Below are 18,047 nucleotides of genomic sequence, written 5' to 3'. Positions count from 1 at the left end.
GCAGGCTGTCCTCGGAGGACCCACTTTTTTCCTGGGAAGTCTTTGACTTGGGGAAAGGCAGGCCGGGGAAGGGGTTGCCGCCACGCATCCTTGTGGAAACCAGTCCACGTGCTACACACTGTGCTTGGCCCAGGGATTTGTAGTGAAAGGGTGGCAGCCACAGAGGAGCCCGTCATGGAGAGGGCCACTCCGTGCTGCCCAGGGCTTGGGGCACGGACCACTGGGTCCCCTGTGCTCTCGAGATGCCGTCTGGGAAAGCCCCATAGCGGACAGGGTCCTGAGGCTTTCGGTGGGTCCAGCAAGGAGCCATCCTCCCTGGGATCTCCTGGGGATGCAAAGTGGCAGGTGCTCTGTCTCAGAAGCCCGGGATGCTAGAAGAGCTTTTCCAGATTCTGCAGAGCTTGGACCCAAGTCCTGGCTCCTCTCTGGATAGGTGGGGGCCTCCCCAGGGACGGGCACTGGATATAATGTCCAGCAATTGCTATGCATACTGTCATGTAGCACCTGTTAATTTCCACACAACACACCCATGAGCCATCGGCTCCCTGCGGAAATGCAGGCTCCATGAGGTAACTGTGTTGCTTGTCCAAATGCACATCCTTGAAACTGGATGAAACTGGGCTCGCAGAAGCCACTGCCCAATTGCAGACGTGCGTTGGGAGCTCGGAGCTTCTCAGGCTCGGCTCCAGTGCCAGCTAGTTGCATGACTGTGGGCGACTTGCTTCGTTAAAAAAAAAAAAACAAAACGATTATATGAGATTTAAGACTAACCAAAAGAAGACATATCAATATACCACCCAGCTTAAGAAAGAAATGTTGTCTGAGGTTCCAAAGGGGTCTGGTTCTGTTGGCATTTGCCTCTACTGACTGTCTTGGGTGGCTTGTTTCTGTGTCTATTTTGATGATCTTTGCTAGTGAGCTCATATTTTCTTGTAGTTAATCTCTGGGAATCTGGGAGCTTTAGAGGGAGATGCCTTTCTCTAGAGAGGATTTGTGTTGCTTTTTGCAGAGATATGGGGGACTCTCAGTCTGGGAACACTTTATCCTCTTTTCGGGGCCCTGGCTTAATGTAGAAATCGACGACGCAGCTTCTCCACTCTGCTGGTAGCAGGGCTGGTGTCGGCATTAGGCTCATGGCTTCCAGGTTTACTGTCTAGTTGGGACCCTTGGAGGTGTCCATCACTGTCCGTGAGGACAGTCACACATTGCTCAGCTGCTTCACGCTGCCTGTAATTGTGTGGTGAGGGGCAGGGCTGGGAATGAGGCAAGCTTCACCTCTCTGGGCTCCAGGTCCCCAGAAGTAGAGTCACCAGGACACACGTGTGCACAAGCACACACACGCGCACACATGCACACACTTGCCTTGAACCCATTTGTTCTCCAAACTGGAGCCAGAGTAATGATAGTTTCAAAACACAGATCTTTCTCATTTCCCACCCTTCCTTAAAGCCCCCTTTGCTGCCTTTAAAATTCCCGTGACTTCGATCTCCTTTTTCTCTTCACTTTGTCATGAAATAAAATGAAGTCATAAGAAGATGAAACTTATGCTTGCCATTATAATAAGCACAGTAGATACAATAACATGACGTGATCACGTGACACCTTGAGTATTTTCAGTTTGGAAAAATTGGAAGCTCGAGGATTGCCAGACAGACCTGCTGGGGAGAGTAAATGTCAGCTATATCCATGTCCCCAGGTATCAAGGATAAATCCGCTGGCTATCTCCTTCTTGGTCTTGGTTGGTAAAATACTCATCAGTCATAAATCGGTGGAGATGCGTAAGCTGAGGATGAGAATTATACGTCAAGAAGCAAATACAAGCTTGGGGCAGACTTGGTCCATGTCCTAGCTGTTTGCACCTGCATTTCGCACTTGAGGGATTCACCCGGAAGCATCTCCATAAATTGACGCGGGCGTCTTCCCAGCTTTCTCCTTGTAGGGCTCACCTTGCACTAAAGAGGAAAAGACACCCATTTACTTTGGCCATCTGACTTCCCAGTGTTCCTTAGCTCCATGCTGGAGTTCTCTGGCGGGGAATATCCTTTGGATAACCTGACCATTTTGCACATAATCAAGGAAAGCTTCTGAGATATAGGAACACGCTGGCTGTCAACACAAGTAATCGCCAAGGTGCTGGGCTGTGTGTGAGCTGTGATGGTGTGACCATTTTAGAAGGTGAGAAAGGGTTATTTTCTGTGGCTGGACTCTTGGGAGTCAAATCAGAGCATGTTAAATAGGGAAAAGGGAGCACGGACGAAGAACAAGGAAATGTGTGCCCTGGGCCTTTGTGTGGCAAAAGGGAGATGCAGAAGCAGAATCCTAATGACCTCAAGTGCAGAACCAGCTCAGGTGCGGCAGCAGGTGGCAGCCAGCTCCCGGGTCCCCACCCTTCTTTCTCTCTTTGCATGCAGAATCGAGTTACGTAGGCTTTCTGAAGAAAATACGCTACTGAGAAATGAGCTGGGAAGGAATCAGCAAGAACTCGAAGCTGCAGAAAGGACAAATGATGCCCAGAGGTGAGAGCTCCCCTGAGACCTGCAAGCCCGTGACATGTTCCCTCTTTGTAGAATGAGCTTAGAAGGTGTTGATGCAGAAAGTGGGACGGATTCAGTATTCACAGATCAGTGTGCGTTCCGGAGAACCATGAGCAGGTGGGCCTTGTCCACCTTTGAACAAGCTTGGCAGGTATGTGGAAGGCTCTGACATCCTGCTGGGTGTTGGTGCCGCCTAATTTCTGAGCTCCTTGGCCTCAGAAATAGGAGGCAGAGAGCAAGGTCATTGTGGCAATAACTGACTGCGGCAGGCATCCCTGAAATCAATATACAAGCACGTCTCAAAATACTGCACTTCACACTTGGCAGTGGAGGGGCTCGGGGAGTGTTTTCACAGAGTAAGAGTGTGCCCAGGCTCTCCTGGGCAAGTGGAACATGTTTCTTCATGTCCTGGAATGGTTTCAGCTATGCTTTTCTCCAGTGAGGGGGTGGGGGAGGACAAGGGCCTGGAGCACTGGGGGGAAATGGAGGGTGGGAGGGGAGAGGAGGTGGGGTAGGGGTGGTGGAATTCTGAGCTTCTGCTTTCACAACTACATATGGAGGTATCCAAAGATTGTTTGTTCGGCTTTTTTTTTTCTTTTTTTTTTTTCCCCAAGTAAGTGCCAGATGAGCTCTGCTGTAGAATGTGGAGACTCTGGTGCTGGCTTGTTAGGATTGCCATGATGATTTAAGTATAGACTCCAGAGCAAGCAATCGAGAAGTGATTGTAATTATGATAGGCTCATATCCACAATTCTGAAATCCCCCCAAGTTTTTCTCCTCTGGAAACCACTTTTGCTCTAATTTTGCAGCAGACCTCAGTGCATGGAAGGCCAGGTTGGTTTTTATTTATGCCACTGGGTGTGAATATTCCCAGGTTGTGCTTAAAGAAATGAGTGTGTGTGCTGGAAGAACGTGATGTCGTGGACAGTGTTCTATTCTTACAATACCAGCAACCACTTAACCCCCTGAAAATCAGAAGGCTTTCACATTCCTGAATTGCTTGACTCTGAGGGTTTGGGATCAGCAGTGGATTGGGAAACAGTTAGCAGTGCAGTGGCCCGGAGAAGGCCAGGAATCTGAAACATGGTTCACATCCAAACCACCGACATTACAATGGGCTGTGACCAGGAGTAAAAAATGGACTGGTGAGCAGTGATACTGTTAATTTTGCTTCTTCAACAGGAAGGAAATAGAGGTTTTAAAGGGAGAGAAGGAGCAGGCCTGCTCTGAAGTGGAAGAGCTCAACAAACAGGTATTGGCACAGGGAAGGATGCTGTTCTAGTTTGCTAATGCTGCTGGGATGCAAAACACCAGAACTGGATTGGCTTTTATAAAGGGGGTTTATTTGCTTACACAGTTACAGTCTTAAGGCCATAAAGTGTCCAAGGTAACACATCAGCAATCGGGTACCTTCAGTGGAGGATGGCCAGTGGCGTCCAGAAAACCTCTGTTAGCTGGGAAGGCATCTGCTCCAAAGTTCTGGTTTCAAAATAGCTTTCTCCCAGGACGCTCCTCTCTAGGCTTCAGCTTCTCTCCAAAATGTCACTCTCAGTTGCTCTTGGGGAATTTGTCCTCTCTTAGCTTCTCTGGAGCAAAAGTCTGCTTTCCAAGGCCATCTCCAAAATCTCTCTGTGAACTGCAGTTCCTCTCTCAGCTCCTGTGCGTTCAAAGTGTCCCTTTTGTAGCTCCTCTTCAAAATGTCACCCTCAGCTGCACTGAGTTCCTTCTGTTTGTCAGCTCATTTATATGGCTCCAGTGATTTAATTTAGACCCACCCTGAATGGGTGGGGTAACACCTCCATGGAAATTATCCAATCAGAGTCATCACCCACAGTTGGGTGGGGTATATCTCCATGGAAACACTCAAAGAATTACAATCTAATCAACACTGATACCTCTGCCCATACAAGGTTACATCAAAGATAATGGCATTTTGGGGGACATAATACATTCAAACCGGCACAGATGCTAACGCCACCCTGCCTTTTCCAACTATTCTGAAATAATTTTGAACTGACAGAAAGGAAGCATAGAACATTTTTCTCAAAGATTTGACAGTGTGTGGCCGTCCCATCAGCCCCTCCCATCCCCTTACAGGAAGTTAACAGGTGTTGCCACGAGGCCTCGGCCCCAGTCAGGTTTTGCCAGTCGCCCCGGTGGCGTTTGGAACCGTGAGTGGCATTTACTGGCATGTATTTTTAGCCTCCTTCAGTCACCTCTGTCCTTGATTTAGGACCTTGACACCTGTACCAGTTATTTTGTAGAAGGTTCTTCCATTTGGGTTTGTCTGACATTTCCTCGTTAGATTAGATTCAGATACTGTGGCATTGGCTGGCCCTCATTTCGTCCAGTTGGGGGGTGCAATAACTAGTCTCGTTACCAGTGAGGTTAACTTTGCTTGCTTGCTTGAGGCAGTGTTGGGTAAAGTAAAGTTACTTTTTCCCTCTGTAGTTAATGAGTATCTTGTGGGGAGGTACTTTGAGACTTACTAAATTTAGTATCCTTTGGGCTCTTGGCTCAATCAGTTATTACTCTGATGGTGTCCAGATGGCAGCCATCTAATTCCACCATTTCTTTCACATTTTTAGTTGGCATTCTATTGTAAGGAAGAGTGTACTCATCTCCCTATTTATTTATTTGCTTGTTTATTCATATTTTCATGCATTCCTATTTCGTTCAATGGGTTTATTATATGTTACTGCCATTATTTATTTTGATGCTCAAATTGTCCCAGATTTGGCCGATGACTTTTGTGTCTTTTGGACATGTCCCAACCGTACTTTGAGCTCATCCTTGCTTTCTGGGGCCTTGAGATGTGCCAGGCTCATCTAATACTTTGCCTGCCCCAGCCCTGGGCTCAGCCATGTCAGCAAGGAGCCCTTGGTTACTTTGGGTGAAGAATGGTGTTTGGAGGCCACAGTCATTGCTCCTGGGAAGTGCCCCTGCTTACAGGCCCTCCCAGTGCAGAGAGCAAGGGATTATACATGTGTACACACACACCTACACATGCACATAGTCTCAGATGTATTCATTTATACATCTCTGTGAACTTGAACCCATACCTGCAGTTCCCACCCAACATCACAGGGATAGTTCTAGTTTCCTCCCTTCCATGTTTGTAGTTTTTCCCTCTCCAAGCCTGGTTCTGGTCATCCTCACTGTATTTGCTGACTGTTGGGTCACTCGCCCTTGACCCCCACCTCCAGGCACGAATGCCTTTCTTTCCCTGCTCCGGCACTGTCCCCCCTCTGCTCCCACACTCCTCCCCTGCCTCCTTTCCCACCTCCACCCCAAGGCCTTCCTTACTCAGTGGCATTACTAAGGAGCAAGCATGCAAGTTAGGATGTGCCATCCTTGTTTTTTTTTAATTGCTCTTTTTAAAGATTAAAATTGTTACTGAGATCATTGTACACTCATGTGTAACAGTAAGAAACAATACAGAGTGATCCCTCATATGCCTGGCCCAGTTTCCAGCACTACTAACATTTTGCAAATCTACAGTATAATATGAAAAGCAGGCTATGGATACTGCTATATCATGGGACTTCTTCAGATTTCCTCCATTTTACATGAGCTTGTGTGTGTGTGTTTCTGTACACTTTGAGCACACATGTAGAATTGTGTATCCACCACCATAGACAAGATACTAACCAGTTCCTACACCACCAGGCCCCTTGTGTTGCCCTTTGTGACCACCGTCCCCCAGTCCCTAACCCCTGACAACCACTAATCTGTCCTCCATTTCTAAGCTTTAGCATTTCAAAATGTTGTATAGCCCTCCCGCACTCTGGCTGATGTGGAGGGCCCGAGGTGCGATGGCTTGCGTGCAAGGCTCATGGGCGGCAGACCCCGGTGGGTGCACAGCTGGCACGTGGCAGAGCTCCTGATGTGTCACCTTCTCTTGCTGCCCCCAAGATGTTCAGGGAGATGGGGTCCTGTCCTCCAACCCCCTTCAAGGGTGTGCAGATCAAGCACCATGGACGATTTTGACCTAGGAGGTTTTGGTGTGGCAGACTGTGCTCTGTTAGGAGATTTCTCTTACATGCATGACAGTATTGTTGCTCCACCATAACCAACGATCATGTTCATGAGCTCTACTGTGATGGGTGGGCACACCATGTGGCGATCATACTCAAAGTGAGAAGAACTTAGAATTTGACATCTGCTATCTGTGGTGTAGTGAACCAATTTCTGTCCTGCAAGTTGACCGGGATGCCATTAAAATACACATTTTCTGGCCACTTCTGTTTCAGTGTCAACACAGTTCTATAGTATCATGATGGAATCCTTTGTGGAGATCACTGATTCTTGTGTTTCTGAGATAAGTTTGAAGAAATTACAGCATCTGGAGTTGGTAGCAGATACTGTTGATTTGGCAAAGAAAGTTTCAAATGATTAACTCTTTATTGGAGGTTTGTTAAGAAGTAGTTATAAAAGAAGTTTTATCTTGGCAATGAACAAGGCTTTGAATTGGGTGAAAAACACAGGCAGCTTAATTCTACCAAATTAGGAGCAGTTGGCAATTGTTGATCTATGTTAAGTATTTTCTTTACTGAATACAAGTATCACATAACTAAAGTTGTAATGGAAAACTGCATTCTGCTTGAAGAATTTAAAATCCAAAATAGTGCAGGGAGTATATAGTAAGGAGAACTAATGAAAATGGAAGGAAATGAAGAGTTTTCCAAAGAAAGATGCGATATAGCAATTATTGATGTAGCTATTGTTAAATATAGACCTGAAAATCATCTTCTTTATGGTAAACAAACTCTCATGTCGTCTTTGCACTGGACAGTTCAGAACACATATGGTAGAAATTTTGGAAAATTTAAGAGTTTAAAAAAAGGAAAATAAAAATCACTAGTAATCCAGCCACATCAGAGAATCCTACTGTATTAACGTTATGCAGCTTTTAGATGGCTTAAACCGTGGATACACTGAAGCTGCATAGCCTAGAGGAATGGATGGGCTAACACAGTCTTCTGCCAATGCCACTCTCCTCAACTGGTTCTGACAAGAAATGAGCGGCAAGTGCTTTTAGGCCTTTGCCTCTGGCTAGATCCAGAACTACAGACAGTCTGTGCTGGCTGAAGGTGAACTCGTCTGCTTTCAAGATCAGATGAGTGGGTTGGCAATTTGGCTGGCCTCTTTTGAAAATCGAGGTGCCTATCCCAAAACTTGACTGGGTAGAAGTTCATCATCTTTGCATGAGAAGCTCCAAGAGCTATGAGGCAACCCAGAGTATTTTCTGCTCATGAGTTTTGAGCGACAGATACACAAAGAGAATCCTTCTACAACCCTGCCACAAAAGGAGGCTATTCAGAGTAGAAATTCAGGAGCCAGGTTTCCTGATGAGGGAAAGTCCAAGAGCAGGTTATGGGTCCATCCTTCACTTTCTTTCTAAAGGTTGAGCTTGTGTTCAACACCATGTAAGTTTTCACTCGAGTTGGGTCAGGAGCATTTCACTGAGAATCCTTTGTTCCTCGTTAGGCAATCAGCAGTATTTATTGTCTGCCTGCTAAATATACTGAGCTTTCTGCCATGCTGATTTTGCTCAGTGTTCCTGTTACTGTCAGAAAACACGGCCCTAAATAGTCAGGCCCATCTGATCCCGCATCAAACAGAGAAACAAGTCTCTCTGCTTTGGTGAGAAGGTGAGTTTATTGAAGATGCATCAGCAAGGAACTGGAAATAAAGAAAGCTTTCCCAAGACCAGTTCAGAGTGAGAAGAGTGGTTTGGGCTTTTATAACTCCAAACAGACAAAGAAATGGCCAGAATCTAGAAGAAAGCAGAAGAGAAAGAAAAATAGAAGAGAAAAAGCTGTTTGGTCAGATTGTTCTATTCTCTTGAAGTCCTCCCCTCATCCAGGCTTGTTTTTTTTAGGAGAAGAAGGGGCTGGTTATCAGACCATATGGTGATATCCCTTGCATCCTCCTGCAGGCAGTGCTGGGAGGGTTTCTGGGAACAGAGAGTAAGTTTTTGTTGTTGAGATTAGATCAACAGTAAGCTATTGCAACAAGGGCTTTTGACACTTAAAATAACTCAGGGCTGCTTGAGTGAAATGAAAATAATAAACATTTTTCTAGCTACTGAAGATTATACTGACATTTTCCAGCTAAAGAATGATATTGAGTATTTTTTTCTACCTATCCAGCTATCATTTCCTACCTTCTCACATTGTTGTCTGGCTTGCTCGATAATGTAGGGAAAATGTTTTCAGTTCACAGTGCGTATATCTCCTGATAAGGTAACGAGATGATGTGGCTTAAGGAAATAACCCAGGAGGACCCGTGCCCTGAGCAGTGTTTTTTGCTGAGTCCCCAAGGTCGAGAAGATTGGAAGCTCTGATGTCAGAGGGCGTAGGGGACCCGCCACAGGAGCCCGGCCGGGCACAAAGCGTCCTGCTCCTCCGGCTCTGGTAAGGCCACACTCCTCAGCTGCTCCCACACGGCCGGGCTTCCTGTTGGCTGTCCTGAGCACAGAAATGGAGACGTCCGAAGAGATCCGAAGTGTTACAATTTACATTAGCAATGGGAAAGAGAAAGGTGAAAGTTATAAACTGTGAAAGTAACTTAATCCTAAAAGATTAGAAATATATAAACGGAAACATGAAAAGAAACAAGATTCAAGTTAAAAAGATCTAAAAGGATGAAAGTAATATTAATGCTGTTTTTACAGTGTTCCTGGTGCTGCTCTGTGCCCTGGACACATGGTCACTCACAGCTCTGGGCAGTGGGTGCTGCTGCTGTTCACAGAGGAAAGAACTGAGGCACAGGGGGTCAAGCTAAGCGTCCAACCTACGTAGCCCAAATCCAGAGAATCTCCTATTACTCACTAAGGAAAAGCGATAAAGGAATAAAAGAGAATGAAAGTGAATAAAAGAGAGTAAAAGTTGATCGAACTAACAAGTCACCAGTCTGAAGAAGTGCTTACCCTTACAGGATGTTCAGTTTAAAATCTCCGAGTTTCTCTTTCATACCCATCAGATTGGCAAACATTAAAAAGCCTCATAATACCAAGGATTTGAGTGGACCTGGATTGAAAGAAATGTTCGTCCTCAGCTGGAGAAAATGTATATTGGCACAGCCACTCTGGAGAGCTGCTTGTCAGGGTGAAAATGAGCCTCCCCTCCAGCTCATTGCTGAGCTCCTACCCTCCAAACTCTGAAATACGTCCCCACGAAGAGACGGACAAGCCTTCCTGCTAGGGGTGTTTGTAAGAGGAAAGAAATGGAAACAGCCCCCTGTGTCCCTCAGTAGGGGACTAGATAAATAAATTATGGTACACTCATACGATGGAATTCTATCCAACAGTCAAAATGAGTGAAATGTTGAGTAAGAAGAAGCAGGTTGCAGAATGATACGTACAGTATGAAGCCATTTATATTATGCTCAAAAGTGTGCAAAACAATATGCATATCCACAATTAATGCATGGAATGCACTGAAATTATTTTTCAATACATGGGCATGTTAAACACCGAGGGAGTGGCTGGATCTGAAGACAGAAAAGGGTTTGGAGATGGGGGCTGGGGACTGGGACACAGTGGATGTCAACTATAACAAACTTCTTTTGAAAAAAGATCCAAAGTGAATATGACAAAATGTTACAATCTTGATAAGTCTATATGCAGTTGTTACATGGGTGCTCATTGTGTTAATATTATTACTTTATGTAAACGTGAGATATTTGATAAAAAGGAAAACAAAGCATAATTTTAAATGCAGATGGTAAGAGAAAAGAAATCCAGAAAGTGTTATATAAGTGGAATCATAAAGTTATGTAACTTTGGGGGATTGACCTGTTTTCACACCACGTAATTCCCTGGAGATCCAGCCAAGGTGTTGTCAACCATTCATTCCTTTTTGGTGCTGTATAGTATTCCATGGTAGAATGTACCATGTGTTAACCATTCACCTATTGAAGGACATCTGGACTGATTCCAGTTTTTTTGACTATTACAAATAAAGCTGCTATGAACATTGGGGTATAGGTTTTCATGTGAACATAGATTTTCATGTCTCTGGGATAGATGCCCAAGAGTGTCAGTGGCTGAATTATGTGGTAGTTACCATGACTGGTTTTTTCAGAAACTGCCAGAGTGGCTGTACCATTTTCCTTTTCCACTGTGAGTGATCCAATTTCTCAGCATCCTTGCCATCATTTGGTGTTTTCACTGTTTTTTATCTTAGCCCTTCTCATAGGTGTGTGCTCATGTGTCATGGTTTTCGTGTGCTTTTCCCTGATGGCTGATCATATTGAACATTTTTTTCCATAGGCTTCTTTGCATTTCTTTGGTGTGTTATCTGTTCATGTTGTTTGCCCATATTCTAATTGGATTGTTTGTTAGTTTTTTACTAAGTTTTGAGAGCCCTTTATATATTCTAGATACTGGTCTTTTGTTGGATATATGGTTTGCAAATATTTTCTCCCAATCTATATAGCTAGTCTTTTCATCCTCTTCTCATGGGCTTTTACAAAGCAGAAGTTTTTCATTTGGTGACATTCAGTTTATCCATATTTTCTTTTATGGTTCATGCTTTTGGTAATGAAGTCTAAGAAATCTTTGCCTATCCTTTGATCCCAGAGATTGTCTCCTATTTTTTTCCTTCAACATTCTATGGTTTATATTTAAACCTACTGTCCACTTTGAGTTGGTTTTTGTAGAAGGCGTGATCTGTAGGTCACGGTCTCCATCGGTTCCTCCCCTACCTTCCCAGCTTATCTCGATGACGTATTTGTAAATCGATTATAGGTATCTATTTGTTTCCTTTCCTGCAACTTTTCATTATGAAAAACTTTAAACATGCAGAAAATGTAAAGAATGTACCATGGTCACTGTTCTAGTTTACTAATGCTGCTGTTTTGCAGAACACCAGAAATGGATTGGCTTTTATAAAAGGGGGTTTATTTGGTTACACAGTTACAGTCTTAAGGCCATAAAGTGTCCAAGGTAATACATCCACAGTCGGGTACCTTCACTGGAGGATGGCCAATGGTGTCCAGAAAACCTGTTAGCTGGGAAGATGTGGCTGGCATCTGCTCCAGGTTCTGGTTTCAAAATGGCTTTCTCCCAGGACGTTACTCTCTAGGCCACAGCTCCTCTTCAAAATGTCACTATCAGTTGCTCTTGGGGCTTCCTCTCTTAGCTTCTCCGGAGCAAGAGTCTGCTTTCAACAGCCGTCTTTAAACTGTCTCTCATCTGCAGCTACTCTCTCAGCTCCTGTGCATTCTTCAAAGTGTCCCTCTTGGCTGTGGCTCCTCTTCAAAATGTCACTCACAGTTGCACTGAGTTCCTTCTGTTTGCCAGCTCATTTATATGGCTCCAGTGATTTAATTTAAACCCACCCTGAATGAGCGGGGTAACACCTCCATGGAAATTATCCAGTCAGAGTCGTCACCCACAGTTGGGTGGGGCACATCTCCACAGAAACACTCAAAGAATTACAATTTAATCAACACTGACACCTCTGTCCACACAAGGTTACATCAAAGATAATGGAGTTTTGGGGGACATAATACATTCAAACCGGCACAGTCACCCAACATGCCCCAAATCTTAATTCCACAATTGTTGACTTTGCCGGAAGTGCTTAATTTCTCTGTTCATACCTATCTATGTATCTGTGAGTGTGTGTTGCCTGAACCATTTCAAAGCAAGTTGTGGCTGTAACAATACTCCACTCCTAAATGTTTCAGCAGGCATCTCCTTAATATAAGGCCTCTTCAACTAACCACAGCACCACTGTCACACCTGGGAAAATGAGCAGTAACTACCCACTGTCATCTAATATGCAGACCGTATTCACGTATCTCCACTTATTCCAACATATCTTACATCATAGGTTTTTTTGGAATTAGGATCCAATTGAGGTTGATGCATATATTCAACTATTGATTCTGTCCTTGATTTTGTGGCATAAAATGACCACTTTATCGTGCTTCCAGAGCATGCCGGTCAGCAATTCGGACAGGGCACAGCGGATGACCCCATCACCTCTGGAGCCTCAGGTAGAAGCTTTGATACCTGGGGGGGGTGACCTGAAATGGGGGGTCCCCTGAAGGCTCCTCAGTCATGCATCTGTCCACAGTGGCCCCTCCAAGTGCCTTGCTTGTCTCATATGTGGGCTCCTGCAGGGAGCATTAGAAAGCAAGTGTCCCCCAAGGCTGGGAAGGGTGCGAGGCTTCTCCTGACATATCCATGGGGGTCACTGTGTCACATCCACCACATGCTGTTGGGGCAGACGAGTCTCTGAGACCCCAATCCCGACTTCCTCTCCTGATGGACAGAAGAGTATGTGGGGTGGAGACGGTGTGGACGTTGGATGTCTCTGGAAAATAGTCTGCTGCTACTGTGTCTTTTTAGGCTTCTTTATTCAAGGATGCCTTTTCTCCCCCAAGACATGGGCTTTTTGAAGAGATAAGGTGGCTGTCTCAGGATATTCCATAGTCTGAATCTGTCCTGTGGTTTCCTGATGGTGTTATCCAATTTGGACCTCTACCCCTTGTATTTCCCATGAACTGGGAATTAGGCCTAAAGGTTTGATCAGATTTGGAGTAAATGCGTTTGGTAGGAATATCTGGGTTTTTTTTTTAAATGTGCCTCAGGGACTGTGGCTACTAGAGCTTATCGCCTTCTGCCATAAAACCCAGAAAATGCAAGCTCAAAATTAAAGAGCTGATCAGTAGGCAGAGGACAGCTCGTGCCTCTTGACGTGGCTCCCTGAGACGGACGCACCACCTCCTCCGCAGCCAGGTGTGCAACACCTGCGTCTCCTCACAGGGAAGCATCCGGCCAGCCCGAAGTTGAGAAACGGTCAATTAAAAATGTCAGTGTCTTGTGTAATTGTGAAAACCTTGTGGATCACATTCCTTATCTAGTGTATGATTGGATGAGTAGAAAAATGGGGACAGAAACTAAATGAAAAATAGGGTGGGATGGGGGGAATGATTTGGGTGTTCTTTTTTTTTTTAAATTCAATTTTATTGAGATATATTCACATACGATACAGTCATACAAAGCGTACAATCACTTGTTCACAGTACCACCATATAGTTGTGTGTCCATCACCAAAATTAATTTTTGAACATTTTCATTACCACACACACAAAAGTAATAAGAATAAAAATTAAAGTGAAAAAGAACAATGAAAGTAAAAAAGATTACTGGGTGCTTTTTTTTTTCCCCGTTTTTCTGCTCATCCATCCATACACTGGACAAAGGGGAGTGTGTTCCACATGGCTTTCCCAGTCACATTGTCACCCCTCATAAGCTACATTTTTATACAATCATCTTCAAGATTCAAGGGTTCTGGGTTGTAGTTTGATAGTTTCAGATATTTACTACTAGCTATTCCAATTCATTAGAACCTAAAAAGGGTTGTCTATATTGTGCATAAGAGCGCCCACCAGAGTGACCTCTTGGCTCCTTTTGGAATCTCTCAGCCACTGAAACTTATTTCATTTCACATCCCCCTTTTGGTCAAGAAGATGTTCTCCATCCCACGAAGCTGGGTCCAGATTCCTACCGGGAGTCATATTCCACGTTGCCAGGGGTATTTACACCCCGGGGTGTCAGATCCCACGTAGGGGGGAGGGCAGTGATTTCAGTTCTTTTTTACTTTTATTTTTTACTCTTATTCTGATTCTTTCTGATGTAAGAAAAATGTTCAGAAATAGATTGTGGTGATGAATGCATAACCATATGATGGTACTGTGAACAGCTGATTGCACACCATGGATGATTGTATGGTATGTGAATATATTTCGATAAAATGGAATTTAATTTTTAAAAAATGTCAGTGTCTCAAAAGACAGAGGGTGTGAGAACACGCCAAAGTCAAGGACGCTTGAGAGAAATGAGAGCTGAAGGCAGTGCTGGAACCAGAGCGGACCCTGTACAGGGGCAGGGCTGCTGCAAAGGACATTGTTGCGTCACTTGATGGAATTGGAATGTGCATGGCACATCGAGGATACGTTTCCCGAAGCTAACTGTGCCGCAGTGCCTCCGCGAACTTGCCTGCTCTAAGGTCACACATGCTGCAGGATCAGGGTTCAGAAAGATGCTGAGAGAGTGCAGGGGGCAAAGCACGTGGGTAAAGGGTGAGGGTGTTCTGTGTAAAAGGCCTATTCTTGCAAACTCCTCTGTGAGTTCAAAATTATTTCCAAATAAAGAGTTTAAGTATTAAAGATGAATAGAAAGCAAGGAGTATGCTTACCCCAGAAGTTGAAGGGAGATGACTCCCTTCAACTGTCTGTCTATCCATCTGTCTCTCTATCCATCCATCCTTCTTTCCTTCTATACTTCCACCCATCTTATCTGTCTAGCTGCTGTTTTGACACATGGTGCATTCACCCATTCATCCAGTGAACATTACTGAGCCTCCACTGTCTGCTAGGCAATGGGGATTGAGTAAAAGCAAAAAATGCACAATTTAATGAGCAGCCTTACCCTGAAGCAAGCTAGGTTTGCATATTCATTGACAAAGTTCAGAGGAGATTTTGGAGAGACTCATACACTTCAAGTTTTACTCAGTTGTTTTCTTCTTAAAATTGCTTAAAATAACATTAGAAGTAACCATAGATGAGATGAGGGTAGAGATGAAAGGTCTTTAGAGCCATGGTTTGCACGCCCCGGCCACATCCTCTCTGGCTTCAGGGATAAAGACACGTCTCGTTTCATCTGGGGAGTAGAGGAGGGTTCTCAGCCAAGGCCCTGTTGACTTGGGGGGCTAAATGACTCTCTGTTGTGGGGGTTTTGTCCTGGGAATTGGGGGGTGTTTGGCAGCATCTCTGTTCTCTACCCACTAAATGTCAGTAGCGCACCCCCCACCCAAGTTGTGATGATAAAATGGCCCCTGGTTGAGAACCACTGGAAAATCTGAATTGAGCTGCTGGTTTAAAAAAATTTTTTTCACCTGTGTTTCAACACTTTTTGCTCTAGAGTCAGAAATACAAGGATGAATTGTCCCAGCTCAACCAGAGAGTCCTTCAGCTGCGGGGAGAGGCTTCTGCCCACCAGGCTCAAAATGAGAAGAATCAAGTCACCATTCAGCTGCTGACACAGAAGCTAGACTATGCAAGTCGTCAAGGGCTGGAGCAGGTGGGTGGCCAGCTCTCAGCGCCCTGAAGGGCAGCTGGTCAGGGGACAGTGGACCCAAGAGAAGCGGCTAAAAACAGATCAGGATAAGTAGATAGCTATATAGACAGATAGATGATGGATTAATAGACGGATAGACAGACTGATACAGCAAATGTGACAAAATGCTCAAATCTGTCGATCTATGGGTGGTATGTTGGAGTTTTCTGTATGGGTTTGGTATTATCTTTGCAATTATCCTCTCACTTGGAAATTAGTCCAAAATAATAAGTTTAAGGAGAAAAACAATCAGATCAGGAAAATCCCTAAAATCCCTGGAGCTATACACTGCCCTGCAGGTAAAGTTAAGGACTTAGCAAGTAAGCCCTGGAAAAATATGCTTGCAGATCCTACACATCTAGAAAAAGTAGCAGAAAGGAATTAAATCCTGAAGATAGGAGAGTAAATTGGGACAACTATTTGGGCCATTTGGTAAAACATGTCAAGAGCCTTGAGAATGCCAGTGTGCCTCGATATTTATAGTAGCAAAATGGAATTGGGATCATTTTGATCAACAGTAGGTGATTGAATCTGAGAAGTATGGAGCAGTCTTTAACAGCCATGTTTTCAAATAATATTTGATGTCACAGGAAAATGCTCGGGTTCCAAGGAGGAAACCAGAGCATGCAGCACTGTGGTTCTCATACCAGTCTTAGTGCAAATGTGTTTGTCTGTGTGTGTGTGTGTGTAAAAAGGGCCAAGGGATGACAGCGCACTGTTCATTGTCATCCTCTGGATGGTGGGGTCATGGGTGATTTAAATTCTGTGATTTTTGCTTTTCTGTAATTTTCTGAAGACCAGAGCGCTAAGATATTTCATATATTTGTGAAATTGATTCTTTACAGAGCGACCAAATCCAAAAACTTGAAGTTGAACTTGAACACTTGGATCGGGAATGTCAGAGCTTAAGACTGTCGGAGGCACAGCTGCAGGAGACGCTTGCAGAAAAGCAGGACCAGGTGGGCGTGTGGTGGCCAGAGCAGCTCACCAGGACCGGGAATGAAGTCGCGTCTAATCTGGGGGTTGCTTTGACCCTGAGCAAGTCTCCTCAGGAGCTGAGATCGGTTTGCCCATGAGAGGAGGGCAGAGAGCGGGGCCTTTGGGGAACCACTCTGCAGAAGGGAGGAGCCGAGCAGAACGTCAGAAAAAGGCCCCAGGTCTGACAGTTCAGAGGGGTAGAAGGATCTCCGTGTTCTCCAAAGCACCAGGTGTCTCGTCTTTCTGCTCCTGACTTATGGCCACTCATAGCTGGGAGGCGCTTTCTTCCCTGCAATGCCGGGAGGCCGGAGCCCTCACGCCCCTGGGTATGTGAGTGCCCTGCCAGCTCCCAAGTTTCTCGAGCACCTGCTGGGCTCTGGAGATGGGAAGACAGGAAGACAAGGCTCACAGCTGGGAAAAAGCAGACCTGGGGTAAAGACTGACCTTGGGGTACTGAGAGGGGGTGGGTGCAGGACCAGAGAGGGAAGCTCGAGTTTCCTGGGGAGGAAAATGTGAGCAGGTGTTTGCAGGCAGAAATGGCACTGAGGGCCGAGGGCCTGTGAGAATGCAGACGTGGGGCCGCACTCGAAGGACTGGGAAACTGCCATGGTTGCTGTGGGTGGCTGGAGCGGCTGTGAGGAAAGAGGGGCCCGAAGCAGAGTCTGACCAGGCTGGGCTGGGCCGTGAGCTGATGGCCTGGAAAGGACTCTGACCTCGAGGCCTCAGGCCTGGCCGTTTCCTCAGCCCTCCTGGCCTGCTGAGACCCAGGTCCTCCTCTGAGCTGCTTTGCCCCTGACCCCTGACCCCAGGCTGAGGGCTGGATTTGGCCCTGGTTGCCCTGTGGGTCGCTCCCCCAACGGCCTAAGGTCGAGGACTCGGCGGGAGCTCGGGACTCCTCGGGGCTTCTTGGAAAGCTGCCCCAAGCTCTCTGGTCCTCAGTCTTCCCACCACAGGCCACCCCAGAGGGGCCTCTGCCCATCCCCACTCTGTCTCTGGCAGGTTTATGTCTCTGTTTTTAAGCCTGAAGGGAACCTCAGAGTGTCGTGTGGTCAGTGTAAGTCCCTGGAGGCCGAGGACTAAATCAGCCAAGAAGGCACAGTCTGGCTGAGCACCTGCTGTGCGGGACAGGCTGCCAGGACCCCATCACCGAGCTGGGCACCCAGCATCCACCTGGAAAGGCCTCTCTGCGATGGGATCCGTGTTCCCCTTTTCCTTTTGGGATGCAGAGTTGCACCCCAAAGCCACAGTGAGGAAATTCAGTGACATCCAGAAAGTTAGAGCAGGAGATTCTTTAGGAGAAGCAGCCTCTCTTCTCCAGGCGTGATGTAGTGAGGGTGGGTGTGCTGCGTGGGAGGGAACCCAGCGTTGCCACTGCCCAGGATGCCCCAGGAAGCCCC

General features: G+C 45.8%; 1 protein-coding gene across 7 annotated transcripts in view; it reads left to right on the top strand.

The window, feature by feature from the left end:
* NINL (ninein like) overlaps positions 1 to 18,047 on the top strand; it is a 190,609-nt gene that overhangs the window by 157,759 nt on the left and 14,803 nt on the right. For 6 of the 7 annotated variants that reach the window (XM_037811299.1, XM_037811301.1, XM_037811297.1 and 3 more), the window contains 5 exons: positions 2,412 to 2,516; positions 3,717 to 3,786; positions 12,483 to 12,545; positions 15,478 to 15,636; positions 16,518 to 16,631. In XM_037811299.1, coding sequence (XP_037667227.1) covers positions 2,412 to 2,516; positions 3,717 to 3,786; positions 12,483 to 12,545; positions 15,478 to 15,636; positions 16,518 to 16,631 — 511 coding nt within the window. The remainder of the gene's footprint in view (positions 1 to 2,411; positions 2,517 to 3,716; positions 3,787 to 12,482; positions 12,546 to 15,477; positions 15,637 to 16,517; positions 16,632 to 18,047) is intronic. The other variant, XM_037811295.1, reaches the window with a different exon arrangement.

The sequence above is a fragment of the Choloepus didactylus genome, chromosome 19 (assembly GCF_015220235.1).
Source record: "Choloepus didactylus isolate mChoDid1 chromosome 19, mChoDid1.pri, whole genome shotgun sequence".
Taxonomy (NCBI): Eukaryota; Metazoa; Chordata; class Mammalia; order Pilosa; family Megalonychidae; genus Choloepus; species Choloepus didactylus.
Note: the sequence above shows the minus strand (reverse complement) of the source record. Positions and strands in the feature narration are given on the sequence as shown.